The 26,401-nt window shown below is 52.2% G+C and overlaps 5 protein-coding genes across 54 annotated transcripts in view; 1 reads left to right on the top strand and 4 right to left on the bottom strand.

Annotated features, from left to right (window-relative positions):
• The window catches only part of LOC110484213 (ubiquitin-associated protein 2), a 253,283-nt gene that overhangs the window by 135,777 nt on the left and 91,105 nt on the right, over nt 1–26,401 (top strand). The window lies entirely within an intron of this gene.
• LOC144248211 (interferon-like) lies at nt 1,676–4,624 on the bottom strand. The gene has a single exon (XM_085567791.1). It carries the CDS (start codon nt 2,418–2,420, stop codon nt 1,689–1,691), a length of 732 nt encoding a protein of 243 aa, XP_085423917.1. The 5' UTR covers nt 2,421–4,624; the 3' UTR covers nt 1,676–1,688.
• On the bottom strand, nt 10,101–10,922 carry LOC144248213 (interferon-like). Its single transcript, XM_077790156.2, has one exon. The coding sequence runs from the start codon at nt 10,843–10,845 to the stop codon at nt 10,114–10,116; it is 732 nt and encodes a 243-aa protein (XP_077646282.1). The 5' UTR covers nt 10,846–10,922; the 3' UTR covers nt 10,101–10,113.
• LOC144248215 (interferon-like) lies at nt 13,158–16,072 on the bottom strand. Its single transcript, XM_077790157.2, has 3 exons — nt 15,904–16,072; nt 15,702–15,800; nt 13,158–13,952 (listed from the first exon to the last, which is right to left on the bottom strand). The coding sequence occupies exons 1-3, from the start codon at nt 16,070–16,072 to the stop codon at nt 13,276–13,278; spliced, it is 945 nt and encodes a 314-aa protein (XP_077646283.1). The 3' UTR covers nt 13,158–13,275.
• Nucleotides 18,289–19,355, bottom strand: LOC144248288 (interferon-like). Its single transcript, XM_077790331.2, has one exon. The coding sequence runs from the start codon at nt 19,276–19,278 to the stop codon at nt 18,547–18,549; it is 732 nt and encodes a 243-aa protein (XP_077646457.1). The 5' UTR covers nt 19,279–19,355; the 3' UTR covers nt 18,289–18,546.

The following is a 26,401-nucleotide window of genomic DNA, read 5'->3' as shown; positions in this document are numbered from 1 at the left end:
TGTGCTGGGGGCACTGGTGAGGCCACAGCTGGAATCTTGTGTTCAGCTTTGTTTCCTCACAGCAGGAAGGACACTGAGGTGCTGGATCATGTCCAGAGAAGGAAATGGAGCTGGGGAAGGGTCTGTAGAGCGAGTCATATGGGGAGCAGCTGAGGGAACTGGGTGAGTTTAGTGTGGGGAAAAGGAGGTTTGGGAGAACCGGATCACTCTGTACGATGATCTAGAAGAAAGTTATAACCATATGGGAATTGTTTTTTTCTCCCAGCAGCTAGCAATAGGAAAAAAAAGTGGCCTCAAGATGTCCCAGTGGAGGTTCAAGTTGGATATTAGGGAAAATTTCTTCACTGAAGGAGTGGTCAAGCATCGGAGCAGGCTCCCTGGGGAAGTGGTGGAGTCACCACCGCTGAAAGTGTTCAAAAATGGAGTAAATGTGGCGCTTCATTATATGGCTTAATGGTATTTGGTCAAAGGCTGGGCTTGATGATCTTGGAGGTCTTTTCCAACCTTAGTGATTCTATGAATCTCGATTTGGTCCTGTTGTTTTTTCACTCAGCTAAATGGGAAGCAATCAGTTGCGTTTGCACGGAGCAGTATCCTTGAAGCGACGCAGTGCTGGAGGTTGTTTGAGCCCAGGAAAACAATCTCTTTGTGGCATGCAGGAGAAGGCTGGAGCTGCTGACCTGGGGAGGTGCTTCTGGATTGATAGTTGGAGGGCGAAGGAGCAGCCGGTGCTGGTGATGTGTGGGCAGTTCCCTTCACGAGGAATGCTGTGCTGGTTGGTTTGGACCATATCGAGTTGGGGGTGTTTGGATGATGGATCTCTTTGCTTGCTAATGATGTGTTGGGGTGAATTGTCCAAATCTCTGCAGTCCTTTATGGGTCCCCTCCTTGCTTCTTTGAGGTGCACCTTGTCTATGCCACCCTGTTTCTTCTAAGGCAGTGCTGTGGCATTGCAGAATGGTTATCTTTGGTGGGATGATGGTTTGGAGGTGGCTTTCAAGGCTTTGCATTATTGGAGGGTCTGGAAGGCAGAGCAAGGTGGTGGAAGAGAAGGAGGTATGCAGGGCAGGCATCATGCCATTTGGGGCAAATGGGTGCCCCAGTGGTCTGGCAGCTGTAAGAGGTGCCTGGGGGCTGCAGGACCACCATTCCCTGGGAGCGTGCTATCCATAGCCTTTGATCCAGGCAGGATGCATTGGCAAGATGGGCTGCAGGACAGAGACTCATCCCCTCACAGCCTGAGGGGACCATGTCTTTGCATGTCAGGTCTAAGCGTGGAGCACAGTGAGCACAGCTTAGCTTTTTCATTCTTTTTGGTTTTTACAAAAAGTCTTTATTTCTAACAAAAGAATAAATAAATAAATAAATAAATAAATGGCCAGCCAAAGAAAGAAATAATCGACTAAGTTAATTAATGAGTTAAATAAGTAAGCAAACAGAGTTCTGTGATAAATAGTGATTGGCATTCCCACAGTAGTTCCCCAGTGTCCATGATCCCCTTGCCGTTCATCAGGTGAGGTTGCAGTCCGGATGAACGCGGTAATTCCACAGGTAACAATACCTTCTGTATCCCCAGTGTCTCGTAGGTGTCCATGAATGTGTAGCACAGAAATTTCCTCTTCCTTCCTCTCCAGTGCCTGTGGTTTGGGTGTGGGCTGTGCCACATACTGGCCCCAGTGCCACCACGCTCATAGGCCTTTCCCCATCAGCTCATCGGTTGGAAGACGTGTGACTGGTACCAAGTGATCCCAGCCTGGGCTCCTGCTGTCACCACTCAATCCATGGCTACTGGTGCTGGCTGGCGATGGGTGTTTGTTCTCTGTGGGTTTAGTGGGGTCCAGAGCAGCTTGGTGCTTCATGCGCCGTATGAGTTTGTCCACGTGTTGTAAGCAGACACGAGCTTCGAGGCGGACGTGGTCCCAGGCGCAGGCGCTGTGGCTGTGTGCCTGGAGAAAGGCGTGGATTTTCCCGAAGTACTTGTTGATGGTGAGCCGCGGGTCGCTTGGTCCTTTGAAGAGCAGGGGGTCGTTGGGGAGGCATTGATTGAGGTGGTGGATGTGGTGCTGCAGTTTGTTGAGGAGGAGGTTGCGAGCGTGGCTGGGCCAGTGCTGGCGGGTGCTGTTGGAGCTGAGGGTGTGGAAGAGGCGCTGGAGGATGCGCAGGGCGGTGGCGGCGGCTTGGTGCGGGCCGAGGTTGGGGTGGAGGAGGGTGTCGGGGAAGAAGGGCGGCTCTTGGAGGCGGCAGGGCTGTGTGTGGCTGGGAGGCATGTCCTGGAGGAGGCGGAGTGCGTCGCCGGGGAAGGTGTCGTCGTGTGTCCAGAGGCGTTGGCAGGCGAGGCTGGTGGCCAGAGCGGCGAGGAGGAGCAGGAGCGGCGGTGCGGCGTGCAGCAGCCGTGGCTGCGTGGCTGTGGGCACAGCCATGCTGGGTCTGCGGGTGCTGTCGGGTGGTGCTGGGCAGGAGGAGCCCGGTGAGGCTCGGTGGTGCTGCTGCTGCTGGTGGCTGTGGCTGGGGCGCTGCCGGCTTTGTACGGCGGCAGCTTTCCCTTCATCGCTTTCTGATTGCCGGGAGTTTCCGGCCGTGCTTTCCAGTCTGTGCTGGTGGCTGCGGTGGTCTTGGGCAGTGTTTTGTTGGGGTGGCCGTGGTTGAGGATTGTGGTGGCAGCGGTGTGCTGGGGCAGAGTGTCAGTCATGGCTGGAAGGGGTTGTGAAAGCTCTGGGCCAGAGGCGCTGGGGGGTCAGGTGCGTTGGGGAGGGTGTTGGGCGATCCTTTCACTTGCCGAGCCAGCTGCAAGGTCTGTGCTGTTGAGCTGAGTCTCTGTTTGTGCCCAAGCATCGTTTCCACTTGCAAAGCCCTGGTTTTGGTTGTGGTCACTTTTCCTTTCACTTTGAGGCTTGCCTTTAATTTCATCTTAGCCACTGTTTTCCTTTTGTGGTTGCAAGGGATGTGCGGTGATGTCAGTGGGTGAGGGCCGGCGTTTCCCCTCCTGCGGTTAACGCCCAGAGGCACTGGCAGGGTTCAAGGGGCTGTCTGTGCATGTGGGTCTTGGAGGCCTGAGTGTGTCCTTGCAAGGAGGCACTGCACCTGCTGTGTTTGGGAGGAGCGAGCCACAAGGCAGGCAAGAAAGGCTGAGTGAAGAAGTCGCGGAAAGGGAAAGCTTTTGCTGTTACTGTCGCGCTTGGTGCCATGGCTGTGGCCCCGGAGCATCGGTCTGCTTTTGAGATCCATGCCTCAGTGGCTGAGGTGGCCAGAGGTCAAAGGAGGACATTCCCCCATGAAAGAAATGGGGTTGTGCTTTGGGACTGCTGGAGCCCTTGCTCGGAGCAGCGCGTCCTGTTCAGGGCTCTTTAGTCTATGAGAGGTGTGGTGTCCTTGGAAGGTGATGGCTCTGAAAATGCACGGGGGTCCAGAGGCCGTGACCTGTGAGAAAGGCTGAGGGAGTTTGTCTTCTTTGGCTGGAGTATTGTAGGTTTGCCAGTAGTTTCAGATGCCTTTCCAAAAATGCACAAAATCTGTGGCAAGGTGAAGAGATGTTTGGGGTGTGCAGAGACTTGCAAGGGGATGATCCCTCTGGCCTGGTGGAGAAATGGTGGGATTGTTGCTTGGAGCAGATCGTGGGATTTGAAAGTTTTAGGCCTTTGGGGGACAGAGAATTTGGAGGTGAGCGGTTGTTTGTCACCTTGTGCGTCAGTGATCTCCAGGCAGGCTGCCGAAGGCACACAAGGCAAATGCTGGGAGCCCTCGCGGAAAATCCCTGTAGATCCCCAGGCCAGTGTAGGAGAGGGTCGAGTTTGAGACCGTCGTGGCAACCTGAATGTGCACAAGTCCATGGAACCTGAAGAGGCTGATGCGTGAGCCGTGAGGGAACTGTCAGATGGAGCTGCTGGGCCACAGTGCCTGGTTTTTGAAATCTGGTGTCCGTCAGTTGAAGTTCCCAGTAAGTGGTAGAAGGGAGGTATAAGCCTCCCTTTGTATAAGGGGAAAAGCAGAAGAGTGTGGGAACTACAGAGCAGTCCGGCTGAGCGCAGTGTCAGGCAAGAAGATGAGGCTGTTGTGCTTGGTCACCAGATTCAGCTAAGGCCTAGGGAAAACCAAGAGGTGGTCGGTAATGGGGAGCATGGCATTCCAATTGCGTAGTCACCATTCCTGGTGATTTTTTGTGATGTTCTATGGCTACGGCTACAGAGCAGTGGTGGATAGGGGCAGAGCAAGTGAGCTTGTGTGCCTGGGCTTGAGCAAAGTGCTGGGCCGTGTCCTGCATCCTTGTCTGTGAGTCAGAGAGGCATGGATTGGATGGATGGAGCACGTTGTGGATAAAGCAGATGAGGTGCAGCGGTGCTCCCCAGCCTTTGCGTGTTTTTCTTTTTGGGACTCTGTGGTGGTGGCCAACCGCTGGCAGTGTTTTTCCAAGAGTTTGCTACAGCATCTTGCTTGGTCAGGTGCCATTGAGAAGAGTGGGCAGAGGCGGTTTGGAGGAAGGCTTGGGGTAGGTGTGGAGTGAGGATGGCTTTGGCTGGCCCAGAGACTGGTTGCTGTGCTAGAGAGATGAGAGGCAATGGCAAGTGTTTTGTTGTAGGTCTTTATTTTCAGCGGCATAAATAAGTGAATAAGTAGAAAAATAAATACATGTATCAATAAATAAAGAAACAAATAAATAAATCAGTCTAGAAATAAGTGGAGAAAGTCCTTTGCCCGTATCACTGGGAGAGGCTGAATCAATGGGAGAGAGAGTGGTTGGGGGCTGCGGGTGGCGTGCGGTTGTTGCAGCCCTGTCTCTGGTCCCAGGTGAGAGGAGGCGTGGGGTTGGAGGTGGGTTTGGGTGGTAGGTGTGGGTTGGAGTGTGGGTGTCTGCGCTAGCGGCGCCTGGCACGTGTGAGGTTGTGGAGGTGCCGTAAAGAGGCACGAGCTTCGAGGCGGAGGTGGTCCCAGGCGCTGTGGCTGTGGGTGTGGAGGGAGGGGTGGGTGTCCCTGAAGTACTTGTTGATGGCGAGCCGCGGGCTGCGTGGTCCTTTGGAGAGCAGGGCGTTGTCGGGGAGGCGTTGCTCCAGGTGGTGGATGTGGTGCTGCAGTTTGTTGAGGAGGAGGTTGCGAGCGTGGCTGGGCCAGTGCTGGCGGGTGCTGTTGGAGCTGAGGGTGTGGAAGAGGCGCTGGAGGATGCGCAGGGCGGTGGCGGCGGCTTGGTGCGGGCCGAGGTTGGGGTGGAGGAGGGTGTCGGGGAAGAAGGGCGGCTCTTGGAGGCGGCAGGGCTGTGTGTGGCTGGGAGGCATGTCCTGGAGGAGGCGGAGTGCGTCGCCGGGGAAGGTGTCGTCGTGTGTCCAGAGGCGTTGGCAGGCGAGGAGGAGGAGTAGGAGCGGCGTGCGGCAGCCGTGGCTGTGTGGCTGTGGGCACAGCCACGCTGGGTCTGCGGGTGCTGTCGGGTGGTGCTGGGCAGGAGGAGCCCGGTGAGGCTCGGTGGTGCTGCTGGTGGCTGTGGCTGGGGCGCTGCCGGCTTTGTACGGCGGCAGCTTTCCCTTCATCGCTTTCTGATTGCCGGGAGTTTCCGGCCGTGCTTTCCAGTCTGTGCTGGTGGCTGTGGTGGTCTTGGGCAGTGTTTTCTTGGGTTGACTGTGGCTGGCGATGGTGTTGTTAATTCTCTTTTTGCCTTTAGAGGTTGCCTCTTGCCTGTTGGTTGTGGTGTAGTGGAACCCTACGTTAGTGCCACATCATGTATTTGCAATGATGTTGTGTGTTTCTTGTGGTTTTCCTTTCTCTCTGGGGTCGTCTCTCGTTCATCATATGTTCCGCTGAATTTCTTTTATTGCCCTTTACAGGACACTGCATCAATTGTAGTATCGTATCTTGGGCTTCTCCCTTTTTTCTAAAGCTATGTCTGATGTTGAACAGACTTTTTCGTTTTGGAGAGTGCTGAAGTCAAATCTCGCTGAACTCTTCTAAAGTTTAATATTTTGAAGATTTTTCAAGTAGTGTTTCCTTACTGATTTTTGCACGCTTGTCAGTATGTGTCAGCTTGGTTCCTAGTGTTGAAAAAGGAAGTAGTGGTACTTGTAAGTATCTAGTAAGTAACTCGTAAATTTCTGTTAAGTTGCTGAGCTGATTGAGCTGTTGCAGCTTTTAATGCATTTGGGTCAATCATTTTTTCCCGTAAATTCTAGTTGCAGACCTTTACTGCCGGGGTATTCAGCACAAGCCTTCTATTAGTGTGCCTGGAGATTCGTCCCTTGAGTGGGGACACACCTCTAGGTTATTGCTTGAGGTAAAACAAAAGTAATTGGATTAATTACCTTTTTCTGTAGTTTGTTATTAATCTGGCTTTCAAAGGATTGGGGTAGTGGAGCACTGTACAAGTAGTTACCACTGTCTGTAATGGATCCTAGATAATTCTGATCAAAATTATTTGAGTATTGTCATGATTAATTTGAATTATTTGTTTTTCCCATATTTCCCATATATTTCCTCGATAGACGTGTAAACAAATATTTCTCTCATCTTGCAGGACAAATTTGTATAAAAGGTCAATTACACATATATAATTCTTTTGAGATGAACCATTTACCTACTGTGGGCCTAGGATTGTATTAAGCTGCCTCCAGACTTCTCTAAGAAGGAGTTTAGCAAGCAAGGAGGCATTTTGTGAACCTCAGTGGGAAGCCTTCCCTGATAAATGTTGTCGGAAGCTTCCATTCTGCCTGGGACACTTCCCAAGTCTTTTTGTAGTTCCCATTAGATTTTTCTGGTTTTTTTACCTACACTATGCTTGTTTTCTTTGTGTTTATATGAATAAATTCTCTCTTTTAAGCCTTTGATAGAGTTGTATTAAATAAACTGATGGTTTATTTCTCAGGAACCTCAGGAGCTCGTTAAGTCAGAGAGCTGAAGAGGTGGCTCTGGGTCTGAGCACCTAGGCACTGAATGTTGATGCAGCTTCTGCAGTGTCTTGCTTCCCTTTTGCAGTTTGATTTTCATTGTGATGGAGTTGAAGAAGTCTCCTCTAAGCTGTTGCTTTTGAACAATAAAGGGTTTTTTAAAGTTAATTTTCATTGTCTGTTTTGCCCTGGATATCCCAAGTGCAGTGTGACGCTGAGAGGAGGTGGTATCAGAAGAGCCTGCTCATGGCCTTGTCCAGTGATGCTTTCAGCTATGTGCCCAGGAATGGGTATCTCTCAACCTCTCCAATCCCTATTCTGGTGTTGTATCACCAGAATACAAAAAATTACACAAATGCATTTCTTCTTTTGTGTTTGAATTCCCTGTATTCCAGCTTGTGTCATTACCACCGCTCCTGTTTTTGTCTGAGAGTGATTTAGTTCCTTCAGCTGCCTCAGAAAAGACAGAACCAACGAGGTCCTCATTCCTGACATTGCAGGATACTTCTGGATAGGAGCATTAGGGGGACAGTGGTACAGTGTGGAAGTTTCGTCTTGAGGGGTCCTGCTGTGTACCTGAATATATAAGAGAGCTGGTGGAAAAGCTCACCAAGCCACTGCCCGTAATTTACAATCAGTCCTGGCTGACAAAGGAGGCCCCAGGAACCCGGAGTGTGGCCAGTGTTACGCTTATCTTCAGGAAGGGTCAGAAGTGGAATCCAGGGAGCTACGGGCCTGTCAGCCTGACCTTGGTGCTTGGGGAAGCTCATGGAGATGATCTTGAGTGCCCATCACATGGCACCTCCAGGAGATCCAGGGGATCATGCCCAGCCAGCATGGGTTTGTCAAAGGCGTAACCGCCCGACCCAATCTCCTTCTGTAACACAGTGCCCCTCTTAGTGGACGAGGGAAAGTCCAGAAACGTTGACTTCCTGCACTTTGGAATAAAGTCTTTAACACTGTGTCCCACAGAACTCTCCTGGAGACACCAGCTGCTTGTGGCTTTGACGCTCTGTTCTTGAGTTAAAAACTGGCTGCTGGCCTGGCCCAGAGAGTGCTGGTGAATGGAATTCCTTGCAGCAGGCAGCTGGTCCCTAATGGTGTCCCCCAGGACTCCGTACTGAGGGCTCTGTACTGTACTGTTTTTTACCTTTGGTGATGATCTGAGCTCTTGAGGGAATCCAAGAGCTCCTTTAGTCAGTTTGAGGACAACATCAAGCTGGGCGTGAGTGCTGTTCTGCTGGAGGGCAGGAAAGCTCTGCGGAAGGATCTGCACTGTCTTCTGGATCCACGGGCCAGGGCCAGTTGTGTGAGGTTCAACAAGGCCAAGTGCTGGGTCCTGCCCTTGGGTCACAGGAACCGCCTGCAGCTCCAGGCTGGGACAGCGTGTCTGGCAAACTGCTGGATGGGAGAGGACCTGGGGGTGCAGGTTTTCAAGGGCTGGACACGAGCTGGAGTGTGCCCAGGTGGCCAAGAAGGCCAATGGCACCGGGCTTGTGTCAGCAATGGTGTGGCCAGCAGGAGCCGGGCAGTGGCCAGCAGGAGCAGGGCAGTGGCCATCCCCCTGTGCTGGGGGCACTGGTGAGGCCACAGCTGGAATCTTGTGTTCAGCTTTGTTTCCTCACAGCAGGAAGGACACTGAGGTGCTGGATCATGTCCAGAGAAGGAAATGGAGCTGGGGAAGGGTCTGTAGAGCGAGTCATATGGGGAGCAGCTGAGGGAACTGGGTGAGTTTAGTGTGGGGAAAAGGAGGTTTGGGAGAACCGGATCACTCTGTACGATGATCTAGAAGAAAGTTATAACCATATGGGAATTGTTTTTTTCTCCCAGCAGCTAGCAATAGGAAAAAAAAGTGGCCTCAAGATGTCCCAGTGGAGGTTCAAGTTGGATATTAGGGAAAATTTCTTCACTGAAGGAGTGGTCAAGCATCGGAGCAGGCTCCCTGGGGAAGTGGTGGAGTCACCACCGCTGAAAGTGTTCAAAAATGGAGTAAATGTGGCGCTTCATTATATGGCTTAATGGTATTTGGTCAAAGGCTGGGCTTGATGATCTTGGAGGTCTTTTCCAACCTTAGTGATTCTATGAATCTCGATTTGGTCCTGTTGTTTTTTCACTCAGCTAAATGGGAAGCAATCAGTTGCGTTTGCACGGAGCAGTATCCTTGAAGCGACGCAGTGCTGGAGGTTGTTTGAGCCCAGGAAAACAATCTCTTTGTGGCATGCAGGAGAAGGCTGGAGCTGCTGACCTGGGGAGGTGCTTCTGGATTGATAGTTGGAGGGCGAAGGAGCAGCCGGTGCTGGTGATGTGTGGGCAGTTCCCTTCACGAGGAATGCTGTGCTGGTTGGTTTGGACCATATCGAGTTGGGGGTGTTTGGATGATGGATCTCTTTGCTTGCTAATGATGTGTTGGGGTGAATTGTCCAAATCTCTGCAGTCCTTTATGGGTCCCCTCCTTGCTTCTTTGAGGTGCACCTTGTCTATGCCACCCTGTTTCTTCTAAGGCAGTGCTGTGGCATTGCAGAATGGTTATCTTTGGTGGGATGATGGTTTGGAGGTGGCTTTCAAGGCTTTGCATTATTGGAGGGTCTGGAAGGCAGAGCAAGGTGGTGGAAGAGAAGGAGGTATGCAGGGCAGGCATCATGCCATTTGGGGCAAATGGGTGCCCCAGTGGTCTGGCAGCTGTAAGAGGTGCCTGGGGGCTGCAGGACCACCATTCCCTGGGAGCGTGCTATCCATAGCCTTTGATCCAGGCAGGATGCATTGGCAAGATGGGCTGCAGGACAGAGACTCATCCCCTCACAGCCTGAGGGGACCATGTCTTTGCATGTCAGGTCTAAGCGTGGAGCACAGTGAGCACAGCTTAGCTTTTTCATTCTTTTTGGTTTTTACAAAAAGTCTTTATTTCTAACAAAAGAATAAATAAATAAATAAATAAATAAATGGCCAGCCAAAGAAAGAAATAATCGACTAAGTTAATTAATGAGTTAAATAAGTAAGCAAACAGAGTTCTGTGATAAATAGTGATTGGCATTCCCACAGTAGTTCCCCAGTGTCCATGATCCCCTTGCCGTTCATCAGGTGAGGTTGCAGTCCGGATGAACGCGGTAATTCCACAGGTAACAATACCTTCTGTATCCCCAGTGTCTCGTAGGTGTCCATGAATGTGTAGCACAGAAATTTCCTCTTCCTTCCTCTCCAGTGCCTGTGGTTTGGGTGTGGGCTGTGCCACATACTGGCCCCAGTGCCACCACGCTCATAGGCCTTTCCCCATCAGCTCATCGGTTGGAAGACGTGTGACTGGTACCAAGTGATCCCAGCCTGGGCTCCTGCTGTCACCACTCAATCCATGGCTACTGGTGCTGGCTGGCGATGGGTGTTTGTTCTCTGTGGGTTTAGTGGGGTCCAGAGCAGCTTGGTGCTTCATGCGCCGTATGAGTTTGTCCACGTGTTGTAAGCAGACACGAGCTTCGAGGCGGACGTGGTCCCAGGCGCAGGCGCTGTGGCTGTGTGCCTGGAGAAAGGCGTGGATTTTCCCGAAGTACTTGTTGATGGTGAGCCGCGGGTCGCTTGGTCCTTTGAAGAGCAGGGGGTCGTTGGGGAGGCATTGATTGAGGTGGTGGATGTGGTGCTGCAGTTTGTTGAGGAGGAGGTTGCGAGCGTGGCTGGGCCAGTGCTGGCGGGTGCTGTTGGAGCTGAGGGTGTGGAAGAGGCGCTGGAGGATGCGCAGGGCGGTGGCGGCGGCTTGGTGCGGGCCGAGGTTGGGGTGGAGGAGGGTGTCGGGGAAGAAGGGCGGCTCTTGGAGGCGGCAGGGCTGTGTGTGGCTGGGAGGCATGTCCTGGAGGAGGCGGAGTGCGTCGCCGGGGAAGGTGTCGTCGTGTGTCCAGAGGCGTTGGCAGGCGAGGCTGGTGGCCAGAGCGGCGAGGAGGAGCAGGAGCGGCGGTGCGGCGTGCAGCAGCCGTGGCTGCGTGGCTGTGGGCACAGCCATGCTGGGTCTGCGGGTGCTGTCGGGTGGTGCTGGGCAGGAGGAGCCCGGTGAGGCTCGGTGGTGCTGCTGCTGCTGGTGGCTGTGGCTGGGGCGCTGCCGGCTTTGTACGGCGGCAGCTTTCCCTTCATCGCTTTCTGATTGCCGGGAGTTTCCGGCCGTGCTTTCCAGTCTGTGCTGGTGGCTGCGGTGGTCTTGGGCAGTGTTTTGTTGGGGTGGCCGTGGTTGAGGATTGTGGTGGCAGCGGTGTGCTGGGGCAGAGTGTCAGTCATGGCTGGAAGGGGTTGTGAAAGCTCTGGGCCAGAGGCGCTGGGGGGTCAGGTGCGTTGGGGAGGGTGTTGGGCGATCCTTTCACTTGCCGAGCCAGCTGCAAGGTCTGTGCTGTTGAGCTGAGTCTCTGTTTGTGCCCAAGCATCGTTTCCACTTGCAAAGCCCTGGTTTTGGTTGTGGTCACTTTTCCTTTCACTTTGAGGCTTGCCTTTAATTTCATCTTAGCCACTGTTTTCCTTTTGTGGTTGCAAGGGATGTGCGGTGATGTCAGTGGGTGAGGGCCGGCGTTTCCCCTCCTGCGGTTAACGCCCAGAGGCACTGGCAGGGTTCAAGGGGCTGTCTGTGCATGTGGGTCTTGGAGGCCTGAGTGTGTCCTTGCAAGGAGGCACTGCACCTGCTGTGTTTGGGAGGAGCGAGCCACAAGGCAGGCAAGAAAGGCTGAGTGAAGAAGTCGCGGAAGGGGAAAGCTTTTGCTGTTACTGTCGCGCTTGGTGCCATGGCTGTGGCCCCGGAGCATCGGTCTGCTTTTGAGATCCATGCCTCAGTGGCTGAGGTGGCCAGAGGTCAAAGGAGGACATTCCCCCATGAAAGAAATGGGGTTGCGCTTTGGGACTGCTGGAGCCCTTGCTCGGAGCAGCGCGTCCTGTTCAGGGCTCTTTAGTCTATGAGAGGTGTGGTGTCCTTGGAAGGTGATGGCTCTGAAAATGCACGGGGGTCCAGAGGCCGTGACCTGTGAGAAAGGCTGAGGGAGTTTGTCTTCTTTGGCTGGAGTATTGTAGGTTTGCCAGTAGTTTCAGATGCCTTTCCAAAAATGCACAAAATCTGTGGCAAGGTGAAGAGATGTTTGGGGTGTGCAGAGACTTGCAAGGGGATGATCCCTCTGGCCTGGTGGAGAAATGGTGGGATTGTTGCTTGGAGCAGATCGTGGGATTTGAAAGTTTTAGGCCTTTGGGGGACAGAGAATTTGGAGGTGAGCGGTTGTTTGTCACCTTGTGCGTCAGTGATCTCCAGGCAGGCTGCCGAAGGCACACAAGGCAAATGCTGGGAGCCCTCGCGGAAAATCCCTGTAGATCCCCAGGCCAGTGTAGGAGAGGGTCGAGTTTGAGACCGTCGTGGCAACCTGAATGTGCACAAGTCCATGGAACCTGAAGAGGCTGATGCGTGAGCCGTGAGGGAACTGTCAGATGGAGCTGCTGGGCCACAGTGCCTGGTTTTTGAAATCTGGTGTCCGTCAGTTGAAGTTCCCAGTAAGTGGTAGAAGGGAGGTATAAGCCTCCCTTTGTATAAGGGGAAAAGCAGAAGAGTGTGGGAACTACAGAGCAGTCCGGCTGAGCGCAGTGTCAGGCAAGAAGATGAGGCTGTTGTGCTTGGTCACCAGACTCAGCTAAGGCCTAGGGAAAACCAAGAGGTGGTCGGTAATGGGGAGCATGGCATTCCAATTGCGTAGTCACCATTCCTGGTGATTTTTTGTGATGTTCTATGGCTACGGCTACAGAGCAGTGGTGGATAGGGGCAGAGCAAGTGAGCTTGTGTGCCTGGGCTTGAGCAAAGTGCTGGGCCGTGTCCTGCATCCTTGTCTGTGAGTCAGAGAGGCATGGATTGGATGGATGGAGCACGTTGTGGATAAAGCAGATGAGGTGCAGCGGTGCTCCCCAGCCTTTGCGTGTTTTTCTTTTTGGGACTCTGTGGTGGTGGCCAACCGCTGGCAGTGTTTTTCCAAGAGTTTGCTACAGCATCTTGCTTGGTCAGGTGCCATTGAGAAGAGTGGGCAGAGGCGGTTTGGAGGAAGGCTTGGGGTAGGTGTGGAGTGAGGATGGCTTTGGCTGGCCCAGAGACTGGTTGCTGTGCTAGAGAGATGAGAGGCAATGGCAAGTGTTTTGTTGTAGGTCTTTATTTTCAGCGGCATAAATAAGTGAATAAGTAGAAAAATAAATACATGTATCAATAAATAAAGAAACAAATAAATAAATCAGTCTAGAAATAAGTGGAGAAAGTCCTTTGCCCGTATCACTGGGAGAGGCTGAATCAATGGGAGAGAGAGTGGTTGGGGGCTGCGGGTGGCGTGCGGTTGTTGCAGCCCTGTCTCTGGTCCCAGGTGAGAGGAGGCGTGGGGTTGGAGGTGGGTTTGGGTGGTAGGTGTGGGTTGGAGTGTGGGTGTCTGCGCTAGCGGCGCCTGGCACGTGTGAGGTTGTGGAGGTGCCGTAAAGAGGCACGAGCTTCGAGGCGGAGGTGGTCCCAGGCGCTGTGGCTGTGGGTGTGGAGGGAGGGGTGGGTGTCCCTGAAGTACTTGTTGATGGCGAGCCGCGGGCTGCGTGGTCCTTTGGAGAGCAGGGCGTTGTCGGGGAGGCGTTGCTCCAGGTGGTGGATGTGGTGCTGCAGTTTGTTGAGGAGGAGGTTGCGAGCGTGGCTGGGCCAGTGCTGGCGGGTGCTGTTGGAGCTGAGGGTGTGGAAGAGGCGCTGGAGGATGCGCAGGGCGGTGGCGGCGGCTTGGTGCGGGCCGAGGTTGGGGTGGAGGAGGGTGTCGGGGAAGAAGGGCGGCTCTTGGAGGCGGCAGGGCTGTGTGTGGCTGGGAGGCATGTCCTGGAGGAGGCGGAGTGCGTCGCCGGGGAAGGTGTCGTCGTGTGTCCAGAGGCGTTGGCAGGCGAGGAGGAGGAGTAGGTGCGGCGTGCGGCAGCCGTGGCTGTGTGGCTGTGTGGCTGTGGGCACAGCCACGCTGGGTCTGCGGGTGCTGTCGGGTGGTGCTGGGCAGGAGGAGCCCGGTGAGGCTCGGTGGTGCTGCTGGTGGCTGTGGCTGGGGCGCTGCCGGCTTTGTACGGCGGCAGCTTTCCCTTCATCGCTTTCTGATTGCCGGGAGTTTCCGGCCGTGCTTTCCAGTCTGTGCTGGTGGCTGTGGTGGTCTTGGGCAGTGTTTTCTTGGGTTGACTGTGGCTGGCGATGGTGTTGTTAATTCTCTTTTTGCCTTTAGAGGTTGCCTCTTGCCTGTTGGTTGTGGTGTAGTGGAACCCTACGTTAGTGCCACATCATGTATTTGCAATGATGTTGTGTGTTTCTTGTGGTTTTCCTTTCTCTCTGGGGTCGTCTCTCGTTCATCATATGTTCCGCTGAATTTCTTTTATTGCCCTTTACAGGACACTGCATCAATTGTAGTATCGTATCTTGGGCTTCTCCCTTTTTTCTAAAGCTATGTCTGATGTTGAACAGACTTTTTCGTTTTGGAGAGTGCTGAAGTCAAATCTCGCTGAACTCTTCTAAAGTTTAATATTTTGAAGATTTTTCAAGTAGTGTTTCCTTACTGATTTTTGCACGCTTGTCAGTATGTGTCAGCTTGGTTCCTAGTGTTGAAAAAGGAAGTAGTGGTACTTGTAAGTATCTAGTAAGTAACTCGTAAATTTCTGTTAAGTTGCTGAGCTGATTGAGCTGTTGCAGCTTTTAATGCATTTGGGTCAATCATTTTTTCCCGTAAATTCTAGTTGCAGACCTTTACTGCCGGGGTATTCAGCACAAGCCTTCTATTAGTGTGCCTGGAGATTCGTCCCTTGAGTGGGGACACACCTCTAGGTTATTGCTTGAGGTAAAACAAAAGTAATTGGATTAATTACCTTTTTCTGTAGTTTGTTATTAATCTGGCTTTCAAAGGATTGGGGTAGTGGAGCACTGTACAAGTAGTTACCACTGTCTGTAATGGATCATAGATAATTCTGATCAAAATTATTTGAGTATTGTCATGATTAATTTTAATTATTTGTTTTTCCCATATTTCCCATATATTTCCTCGATAGACGTGTAAACAAATATTTCTCTCATCTTGCAGGACAAATTTGTATAAAAGGTCAATTACACATATATAATTCTTTTGAGATGAACCATTTACCTACTGTGGGCCTAGGATTGTATTAAGCTGCCTCCAGACTTCTCTAAGAAGGAGTTTAGCAAGCAAGGAGGCATTTTGTGAACCTCAGTGGGAAGCCTTCCCTGATAAATGTTGTCGGAAGCTTCCATTCTGCCTGGGACACTTCCCAAGTCTTTTTGTAGTTCCCATTAGATTTTTCTGGTTTTTTTACCTACACTATGCTTGTTTTCTTTGTGTTTATATGAATAAATTCTCTCTTTTAAGCCTTTGATAGAGTTGTATTAAATAAACTGATGGTTTATTTCTCAGGAACCTCAGGAGCTCGTTAAGTCAGAGAGCTGAAGAGGTGGCTCTGGGTCTGAGCACCTAGGCACTGAATGTTGATGCAGCTTCTGCAGTGTCTTGCTTCCCTTTTGCAGTTTGATTTTCATTGTGATGGAGTTGAAGAAGTCTCCTCTAAGCTGTTGCTTTTGAACAATAAAGGGTTTTTTAAAGTTAATTTTCATTGTCTGTTTTGCCCTGGATATCCCAAGTGCAGTGTGACGCTGAGAGGAGGTGGTATCAGAAGAGCCTGCTCATGGCCTTGTCCAGTGATGCTTTCAGCTATGTGCCCAGGAATGGGTATCTCTCAACCTCTCCAATCCCTATTCTGGTGTTGTATCACCAGAATACAAAAAATTACACAAATGCATTTCTTCTTTTGTGTTTGAATTTCCTGTATTCCAGCTTGTGTCATTACCACCGCTCCTGTTTTTGTCTGAGAGTGATTTAGTTCCTTCAGCTGCCTCAGAAAAGACAGAACCAACGAGGTCCTCATTCCTGACATTGCAGGATACTTCTGGATAGGAGCATTAGGGGGACAGTGGTACAGTGTGGAAGTTTCATCTTGAGGGGTCCTGCTGTGTACCTGAATATATAAGAGAGCTGGTGGAAAAGCTCACCAAGCCACTGCCCGTAATTTACAATCAGTCCTGGCTGACAAAGGAGGCCCCAGGAACCCGGAGTGTGGCCAGTGTTACGCTTATCTTCAGGAAGGGTCAGAAGTGGAATCCAGGGAGCTACGGGCCTGTCAGCCTGACCTGGGTGCTTGGGGAAGCTCATGGAGATCATCTTGAGTGCCCATCACATGGCACCTCCAGGAGATCCAGGGGATCATGCCCAGCCAGCATGGGTTTGTCAAAGGCGTAACCGCCTGACCCAATCTCCTTCTGTAACACAGTGCCCCTCTTAGTGGACGAGGGAAAGTCCAGAAACGTTGACTTCCTGCACTTTGGAATAAAGTCTTTAACACTGTGTCCCACAGAACTCTCCTGGAGACACCAGCTGCTTGTGGCTTTGACGCTCTGTTCTTGAGTTAAAAACTGGCTGCTGGCCTGGCCCAGAGAGTGCTGGTGAATGGAATTCCTTGCAGCAGGCAGCTGGTCCCTAGTGGTGTCCCCCAGGACTCTGTACTGAGGGCTCTGTACTGTACTGTTTTTTACCTTTGTTGATGATCTGAGCTCTTGAGGGAATCCAAGAGCTCCTTTAGTCAGTTTGAGGACAACACCAAGCTGGGCGTGAGTGCTGATCTGCTGGAGGGCAGGAAGGCTCTGCGGAAGGATCTGCACTGTCTTCTGGATCCACGGGCCAGGGCCAGTTGTGTGAGGTTCAACAAGGCCAAGTGCTGGGTCCTGCCCTTGGGTCACAGGAACCGCCTGCAGCTCCAGGCTGGGACAGCGTGTCTGGCAAACTGCTGGATGGGAGAGGACCTGGGGGTGCAGGTTTTCAAGAGCTGGACACGAGCTGGAGTGTGCCCAGGTGGCCAAGAAGGCCAATGGCACCGGGCTTGTGTCAGCAATGGTGTGGCCAGCAGGAGCCGGGCAGTGGCCAGCAGGAGCAGGGCAGTGGCCATCCCCCTGTGCTGGGGGCACTGGTGAGGCCACAGCTGGAATCTTGTGTTCAGCTTTGTTTCCTCACAGCAGGAAGGACACTGAGGTGCTGGATCATGTCCAGAGAAGGAAATGGAGCTGGGGAAGGGTCTGTAGAGCGAGTCATATGGGGAGCAGCTGAGGGAACTGGGTGAGTTTAGTGTGGGGAAAAGGAGGTTCAGGAGAACCGGATCACTCTGTACGATGATCTAGAAGAAAGTTATAACCATATGGGAATTGTTTTTTTCTCCCAGCAGCTAGCAATAGGAAAAAAAAATGGCCTCAAGATGTCCCAGTGGAGGTTCAAGTTGGATATTAGGGAAAATTTCTTCACTGAAGGAGTGGTCAAGCATCGGAGCAGGCTCCCTGGGGAAGTGGTGGAGTCACCACCGCTGAAAGTGTTCAAAAATGGAGTAAATGTGGCGCTTCATTATATGGCTTAATGGTATTTGGTCAAAGGCTGGGCTTGATGATCTTGGTGGTCTTTTCCAACCTTAGTGATTCTATGAATCTCGATTTGGTCCTGTTGTTTTTTCACTCAGCTAAATGGGAAGCAATCAGTTGCGTTTGCACGGAGCAGTATCCTTGAAGCGACGCAGTGCTGGAGGTTGTTTGAGCCCAGGAAAACAATCTCTTTGTGGCATGCAGGAGAAGGCTGGAGCTGCTGACCTGGGGAGGTGCTTCTGGATTGATAGTTGGAGGGCGAAGGAGCAGCCGGTGCTGGTGATGTGTGGGCAGTTCCCTTCACGAGGAATGCTGTGCTGGTTGGTTTGGACCATATCGAGTTGGGGGTGTTTGGATGATGGATCTCTTTGCTTGCTAATGATGTGTTGGGGTGAATTGTCCAAATCTCTGCAGTCCTTTATGGGTCCCCTCCTTGCTTCTTTGAGGTGCACCTTGTCTGTGCCACCCTGTTTCTTCTAAGGCAGTGCTGTGGCATTGCAGAATGGTTATCTTTGGTGGGATGATGGTTTGGAGGTGGCTTTCAAGGCTTTGCATTATTGGAGGGTCTGGAAGGCAGAGCGAGGTGGTGGAAGAGAAGGAGGTATGCAGGGCAGGCATCATGCCATTTGGGGCAAATGGGTGCCCCAGTGGTCTGGCAGCTGTAAGAGGTGCCTGGGGGCTGCAGGACCACCATTCCCTGGGAGCGTGCTATCCATAGCCTTTGATCCAGGCAGGATGCATTGGCAAGATGGGCTGCAGGACAGAGACTCATCCCCTCACAGCCTGAGGGGACCATGTCTTTGCATGTCAGGTCTAAGCGTGGAGCACAGTGAGCACAGCTTAGCTTTTTCATTCTTTTTGGTTTTTACAAAAAGTCTTTATTTCTAACAAAAGAATAAATAAATAAATAAATAAATAAATGGCCAGCCAAAGAAATAAATAATCGACTAAGTTAATTAATGAGTTAAATAAGTAAGCAAACAGAGTTCTGTGATAAATAGTGATTGGCATTCCCACAGTAGTTCCCCAGTGTCCATGATCCCCTTGCCGTTCATCAGGTGAGGTTGCAGTCCGGATGAACGCGGTAATTCCACAGGTAACAATACCTTCTGTATCCCCAGTGTCTCGTAGGTGTCCATGAATGTGTAGCACAGAAATTTCCTCTTCCTTCCTCTCCAGTGCCTGTGGTTTGGGTGTGGGCTGTGCCACATACTGGCCCCAGTGCCAGCACGCTCATAGGCCTTTCCCCATCAGCTCATCGGTTGGAAGACGTGTGACTGGTACCAAGTGATCCCAGCCTGGGCTCCTGCTGTCACCACTCAATCCATGGCTACTGGTGCTGGCTGGCGATGGGTGTTTGTTCTCTGTGGGTTTAGTGGGGTCCAGAGCAGCTTGGTGCTTCATGCGCCGTATGAGTTTGTCCACGTGTTGTAAGCAGACACGAGCTTCGAGGCGGACGTGGTCCCAGGCGCAGGCGCTGTGGCTGTGTGCCTGGAGAAAGGCGTGGATTTTCCCGAAGTACTTGTTGATGGTGAGCCGCGGGTCGCTTGGTCCTTTGAAGAGCAGGGGGTCGTTGGGGAGGCATTGATTGAGGTGGTGGATGTGGTGCTGCAGTTTGTTGAGGAGGAGGTTGCGAGCGTGGCTGGGCCAGTGCTGGCGGTTGCTGTTGGAGCTGAGGGTGTGGAAGAGGCGCTGGAGGATGCGCAGGGCGGTGGCGGCGGCTTGGTGCGGGCCGAGGTTGGGGTGGAGGAGGGTGTCGGGGAAGAAGGGCGGCTCTTGGAGGCGGCAGGGCTGTGTGTGGCTGGGAGGCATGTCCTGGAGGAGGCGGAGTGCGTCGCCGGGGAAGGTGTCGTCGTGTGTCCAGAGGCGTTGGCAGGCGAGGCTGGTGGCCAGAGCGGCGAGGAGGAGCAGGAGCGGCGGTGCGGCGTGCAGCAGCCGTGGCTGCGTGGCTGTGGGCACAGCCATGCTGGGTCTGCGGGTGCTGTCGGGTGGTGCTGGGCAGGAGGAGCCCGGTGAGGCTCGGTGGTGCTGCTGCTGCTGGTGGCTGTGGCTGGGGCGCTGCCGGCTTTGTACGGCGGCAGCTTTCCCTTCATCGCTTTCTGATTGCCGGGAGTTTCCGGCCGTGCTTTCCAGTCTGTGCTGGTGGCTGCGGTGGTCTTGGGCAGTGTTTTGTTGGGGTGGCCGTGGTTGAGGATTGTGGTGGCAGCGGTGTGCTGGGGCAGAGTGTCAGTCATGGCTGGAAGGGGTTGTGAAAGCTCTGGGCCAGAGGCGCTGGGGGGTCAGGTGCGTTGGGGAGGGTGTTGGGCGATCCTTTCACTTGCCGAGCCAGCTGCAAGGTCTGTGCTGTTGAGCTGAGTCTCTGTTTGTGCCCAAGCATCGTTTCCACTTGCAAAGCCCTGGTTTTGGTTGTGGTCACTTTTCCTTTCACTTTGAGGCTTGCCTTTAATTTCATCTTAGCCACTGTTTTCCTTTTGTGGTTGCAAGGGATGTGCGGTGATGTCAGTGGGTGAGGGCCGGCGTTTCCCCTCCTGCGGTTAACGCCCAGAGGCACTGGCAGGGTTCAAGGGGCTGTCTGTGCATGTGGGTCTTGGAGGCCTGAGTGTGTCCTTGCAAGGAGGCACTGCACCTGCTGTGTTTGGGAGGAGCGAGCCACAAGGCAGGCAAGAAAGGCTGAGTGAAGAAGTCGCGGAAAGGGAAAGCTTTTGCTGTTACTGTCGCGCTTGGTGCCATGGCTGTGGCCCCGGAGCATCGGTCTGCTTTTGAGATCCATGCCTCAGTGGCTGAGGTGGCCAGAGGTCAAAGGAGGACATTCCCCCATGAAAGAAATGGGGTTGCGCTTTGGGACTGCTGGAGCCCTTGCTCGGAGCAGCGCGTCCTGTTCAGGGCTCTTTAGTCTATGAGAGGTGTGGTGTCCTTGGAAGGTGATGGCTCTGAAAATGCACGGGGGTCCAGAGGCCGTGACCTGTGAGAAAGGCTGAGGGAGTTTGTCTTCTTTGGCTGGAGTATTGTAGGTTTGCCAGTAGTTTCAGATGCCTTTCCAAAAATGCACAAAATCTGTGGCAAGGTGAAGAGATGTTTGGGGTGTGCAGAGACTTGCAAGGGGATGATCCCTCTGGCCTGGTGGAGAAATGGTGGGATTGTTGCTTGGAGCAGATCGTGGGATTTGAAAGTTTTAGGCCTTTGGGGGACAGAGAATTTGGAGGTGAGCGGTTGTTTGTCACCTTGTGCGTCAGTGATCTCCAGGCAGGCTGCCGAAGGCACACAAGGCAAATGCTGGGAGCCCTCGCGGAAAATCCCTGTAGATCCCCAGGCCAGTGTAGGAGAGGGTCGAGTTTGAGACCGTCGTGGCAACCTGAATGTGCACAAGTCCATGGAACCTGAAGAGGCTGATGCGTGAGCCGTGAGGGAACTGTCAGATGGAGCTGCTGGGCCACAGTGCCTGGTTTTTGAAATCTGGTGTCCGTCAGTTGAAGTTCCCAGTAAGTGGTAGAAGGGAGGTATAAGCCTCCCTTTGTATAAGGGGAAAAGCAGAAGAGTGTGGGAACTACAGAGCAGTCCGGCTGAGCGCAGTGTCAGGCAAGAAGATGAGGCTGTTGTGCTTGGTCACCAGATTCAGCTAAGGCCTAGGGAAAACCAAGAGGTGGTCGGTAATGGGGAGCATGGCATTCCAATTGCGTAGTCACCATTCCTGGTGATTTTTTGTGATGTTCTATGGCTACGGCTACAGAGCAGTGGTGGATAGGGGCAGAGCAAGTGAGCTTGTGTGCCTGGGCTTGAGCAAAGTGCTGGGCCGTGTCCTGCATCCTTGTCTGTGAGTCAGAGAGGCATGGATTGGATGGATGGAGCACGTTGTGGATAAAGCAGATGAGGTGCAGCGGTGCTCCCCAGCCTTTGCGTGTTTTTCTTTTTGGGACTCTGTGGTGGTGGCCAACCGCTGGCAGTGTTTTTCCAAGAGTTTGCTACAGCATCTTGCTTGGTCAGGTGCCATTGAGAAGAGTGGGCAGAGGCGGTTTGGAGGAAGGCTTGGGGTAGGTGTGGAGTGAGGATGGCTTTGGCTGGCCCAGAGACTGGTTGCTGTGCTAGAGAGATGAGAGGGAATGGCAAGTGTTTTGTTGTAGGTCTTTATTTTCAGCGGCATAAATAAGTGAATAAGTAGAAAAATAAATACATGTATCAATAAATAAAGAAACAAATAAATAAATCAGTCTAGAAATAAGTGGAGAAAGTCCTTTGCCCGTATCACTGGGAGAGGCTGAATCAATGGGAGAGAGAGTGGTTGGGGGCTGCGGGTGGCGTGCGGTTGTTGCAGCCCTGTCTCTGGTCCCAGGTGAGAGGAGGCGTGGGGTTGGAGGTGGGTTTGGGTGGTAGGTGTGGGTTGGAGTGTGGGTGTCTGCGCTAGCGGCGCCTGGCACGTGTGAGGTTGTGGAGGTGCCGTAAAGAGGCACGAGCTTCGAGGCGGAGGTGGTCCCAGGCGCTGTGGCTGTGGGTGTGGAGGGAGGGGTGGGTGTCCCTGAAGTACTTGTTGATGGCGAGCCGCGGGCTGCGTGGTCCTTTGGAGAGCAGGGCGTTGTCGGGGAGGCGTTGCTCCAGGTGGTGGATGTGGTGCTGCAGTTTGTTGAGGAGGAGGTTGCGAGCGTGGCTGGGCCAGTGCTGGCGGGTGCTGTTGGAGCTGAGGGTGTGGAAGAGGCGCTGGAGGATGCGCAGGGCGGTGGCGGCGGCTTGGTGCGGGCCGAGGTTGGGGTGGAGGAGGGTGTCGGGGAAGAAGGGCGGCTCTTGGAGGCGGCAGGGCTGTGTGTGGCTGGGAGGCATGTCCTGGAGGAGGCGGAGTGCGTCGCCGGGGAAGGTGTCGTCGTGTGTCCAGAGGCGTTGGCAGGCGAGGAGGAGGAGTAGGAGCGGCGTGCGGCAGCCGTGGCTGTGTGGCTGTGGGCACAGCCACGCTGGGTCTGCGGGTGCTGTCGGGTGGTGCTGGGCAGGAGGAGCCCGGTGAGGCTCGGTGGTGCTGCTGGTGGCTGTGGCTGGGGCGCTGCCGGCTTTGTACGGCGGCAGCTTTCCCTTCATCGCTTTCTGATTGCCGGGAGTTTCCGGCCGTGCTTTCCAGTCTGTGCTGGTGGCTGTGGTGGTCTTGGGCAGTGTTTTCTTGGGTTGACTGTGGCTGGCGATGGTGTTGTTAATTCTCTTTTTGCCTTTAGAGGTTGCCTCTTGCCTGTTGGTTGTGGTGTAGTGGAACCCTACGTTAGTGCCACATCATGTATTTGCAATGATGTTGTGTGTTTCTTGTGGTTTTCCTTTCTCTCTGGGGTCGTCTCTCGTTCATCATATGTTCCGCTGAATTTCTTTTATTGCCCTTTACAGGACACTGCATCAATTGTAGTATCGTATCTTGGGCTTCTCCCTTTTTTCTAAAGCTATGTCTGATGTTGAACAGACTTTTTCGTTTTGGAGAGTGCTGAAGTCAAATCTCGCTGAACTCTTCTAAAGTTTAATATTTTGAAGATTTTTCAAGTAGTGTTTCCTTACTGATTTTTGCACGCTTGTCAGTATGTGTCAGCTTGGTTCCTAGTGTTGAAAAAGGAAGTAGTGGTACTTGTAAGTATCTAGTAAGTAACTCGTAAATTTCTGTTAAGTTGCTGAGCTGATTGAGCTGTTGCAGCTTTTAATGCATTTGGGTCAATCATTTTTTCCCGTAAATTCTAGTTGCAGACCTTTACTGCCGGGGTATTCAGCACAAGCCTTCTATTAGTGTGCCTGGAGATTCGTCCCTTGAGTGGGGACACACCTCTAGGTTATTGCTTGAGGTAAAACAAAAGTAATTGGATTAATTACCTTTTTCTGTAGTTTGTTATTAATCTGGCTTTCAAAGGATTGGGGTAGTGGAGCACTGTACAAGTAGTTACCACTGTCTGTAATGGATCATAGATAATTCTGATCAAAATTATTTGAGTATTGTCATGATTAATTTTAATTATTTGTTTTTCCCATATTTCCCATATATTTCCTCGATAGACGTGTAAACAAATATTTCTCTCATCTTGCAGGACAAATTTGTATAAAAGGTCAATTACACATATATAATTCTTTTGAGATGAACCATTTACCTACTGTGGGCCTAGGATTGTATTAAGCTGCCTCCAGACTTCTCTAAGAAGGAGTTTAGCAAGCAAGGAGGCATTTTGTGAACCTCAGTGGGAAGCCTTCCCTGATAAATGTTGTCGGAAGCTTCCATTCTGCCTGGGACACTTCCCAAGTCTTTTTGTAGTTCCCATTAGATTTTTCTGGTTTTTTTACCTACACTATGCTTGTTTTCTTTGTGTTTATATGAATAAATTCTCTCTTTTAAGCCTTTGATAGAGTTGTATTAAATAAACTGATGGTTTATTTCTCAGGAACCTCAGGAGCTCGTTAAGTCAGAGAGCTGAAGAGGTGGCTCTGGGTCTGAGCACCTAGGCACTGAATGTTGATGCAGCTTCTGCAGTGTCTTGCTTCCCTTTTGCAGTTTGATTTTCATTGTGATGGAGTTGAAGAAGTCTCCTCTAAGCTGTTGCTTTTGAACAATAAAGGGTTTTTTAAAGTTAATTTTCATTGTCTGTTTTGCCCTGGATATCCCAAGTGCAGTGTGACGCTGAGAGGAGGTGGTATCAGAAGAGCCTGCTCATGGCCTTGTCCAGTGATGCTTTCAGCTATGTGCCCAGGAATGGGTATCTCTCAACCTCTCCAATCCCTATTCTGGTGTTGTATCACCAGAATACAAAAAATTACACAAATGCATTTCTTCTTTTGTGTTTGAATTCCCTGTATTCCAGCTTGTGTCATTACCACCGCTCCTGTTTTTGTCTGAGAGTGATTTAGTTCCTTCAGCTGCCTCAGAAAAGACAGAACCAACGAGGTCCTCATTCCTGACATTGCAGGATACTTCTGGATAGGAGCATTAGGGGGACAGTGGTACAGTGTGGAAGTTTCGTCTTGAGGGGTCCTGCTGTGTACCTGAATATATAAGAGAGCTGGTGGAAAAGCTCACCAAGCCACTGCCCGTAATTTACAATCAGTCCTGGCTGACAAAGGAGGCCCCAGGAACCCGGAGTGTGGCCAGTGTTACGCTTATCTTCAGGAAGGGTCAGAAGTGGAATCCAGGGAGCTACGGGCCTGTCAGCCTGACCTTGGTGCTTGGGGAAGCTCATGGAGATGATCTTGAGTGCCCATCACATGGCACCTCCAGGAGATCCAGGGGATCATGCCCAGCCAGCATGGGTTTGTCAAAGGCGTAACCGCCCGACCCAATCTCCTTCTGTAACACAGTGCCCCTCTTAGTGGACGAGGGAAAGTCCAGAAACGTTGACTTCCTGCACTTTGGAATAAAGTCTTTAACACTGTGTCCCACAGAACTCTCCTGGAGACACCAGCTGCTTGTGGCTTTGACGCTCTGTTCTTGAGTTAAAAACTGGCTGCTGGCCTGGCCCAGAGAGTGCTGGTGAATGGAATTCCTTGCAGCAGGCAGCTGGTCCCTAATGGTGTCCCCCAGGACTCCGTACTGAGGGCTCTGTACTGTACTGTTTTTTACCTTTGGTGATGATCTGAGCTCTTGAGGGAATCCAAGAGCTCCTTTAGTCAGTTTGAGGACAACATCAAGCTGGGCGTGAGTGCTGTTCTGCTGGAGGGCAGGAAAGCTCTGCGGAAGGATCTGCACTGTCTTCTGGATCCACGGGCCAGGGCCAGTTGTGTGAGGTTCAACAAGGCCAAGTGCTGGGTCCTGCCCTTGGGTCACAGGAACCGCCTGCAGCTCCAGGCTGGGACAGCGTGTCTGGCAAACTGCTGGATGGGAGAGGACCTGGGGGTGCAGGTTTTCAAGGGCTGGACACGAGCTGGAGTGTGCCCAGGTGGCCAAGAAGGCCAATGGCACCGGGCTTGTGTCAGCAATGGTGTGGCCAGCAGGAGCCGGGCAGTGGCCAGCAGGAGCAGGGCAGTGGCCATCCCCCTGTGCTGGGGGCACTGGTGAGGCCACAGCTGGAATCTTGTGTTCAGCTTTGTTTCCTCACAGCAGGAAGGACACTGAGGTGCTGGATCATGTCCAGAGAAGGAAATGGAGCTGGGGAAGGGTCTGTAGAGCGAGTCATATGGGGAGCAGCTGAGGGAACTGGGTGAGTTTAGTGTGGGGAAAAGGAGGTTTGGGAGAACCGGATCACTCTGTACGATGATCTAGAAGAAAGTTATAACCATATGGGAATTGTTTTTTTCTCCCAGCAGCTAGCAATAGGAAAAAAAAGTGGCCTCAAGATGTCCCAGTGGAGGTTCAAGTTGGATATTAGGGAAAATTTCTTCACTGAAGGAGTGGTCAAGCATCGGAGCAGGCTCCCTGGGGAAGTGGTGGAGTCACCACCGCTGAAAGTGTTCAAAAATGGAGTAAATGTGGCGCTTCATTATATGGCTTAATGGTATTTGGTCAAAGGCTGGGCTTGATGATCTTGGAGGTCTTTTCCAACCTTAGTGATTCTATGAATCTCGATTTGGTCCTGTTGTTTTTTCACTCAGCTAAATGGGAAGCAATCAGTTGCGTTTGCACGGAGCAGTATCCTTGAAGCGACGCAGTGCTGGAGGTTGTTTGAGCCCAGGAAAACAATCTCTTTGTGGCATGCAGGAGAAGGCTGGAGCTGCTGACCTGGGGAGGTGCTTCTGGATTGATAGTTGGAGGGCGAAGGAGCAGCCGGTGCTGGTGATGTGTGGGCAGTTCCCTTCACGAGGAATGCTGTGCTGGTTGGTTTGGACCATATCGAGTTGGGGGTGTTTGGATGATGGATCTCTTTGCTTGCTAATGATGTGTTGGGGTGAATTGTCCAAATCTCTGCAGTCCTTTATGGGTCCCCTCCTTGCTTCTTTGAGGTGCACCTTGTCTATGCCACCCTGTTTCTTCTAAGGCAGTGCTGTGGCATTGCAGAATGGTTATCTTTGGTGGGATGATGGTTTGGAGGTGGCTTTCAAGGCTTTGCATTATTGGAGGGTCTGGAAGGCAGAGCAAGGTGGTGGAAGAGAAGGAGGTATGCAGGGCAGGCATCATGCCATTTGGGGCAAATGGGTGCCCCAGTGGTCTGGCAGCTGT

The sequence above is a fragment of the Lonchura striata genome, chromosome Z, assembly GCF_050655825.1.
Source record: "Lonchura striata isolate lonStrDom1 chromosome Z, ASM5065582v1, whole genome shotgun sequence".
NCBI classification, from domain to species: Eukaryota; Metazoa; Chordata; class Aves; order Passeriformes; family Estrildidae; genus Lonchura; species Lonchura striata.
This window is presented reverse-complemented; position numbering and strand designations above follow the sequence as displayed.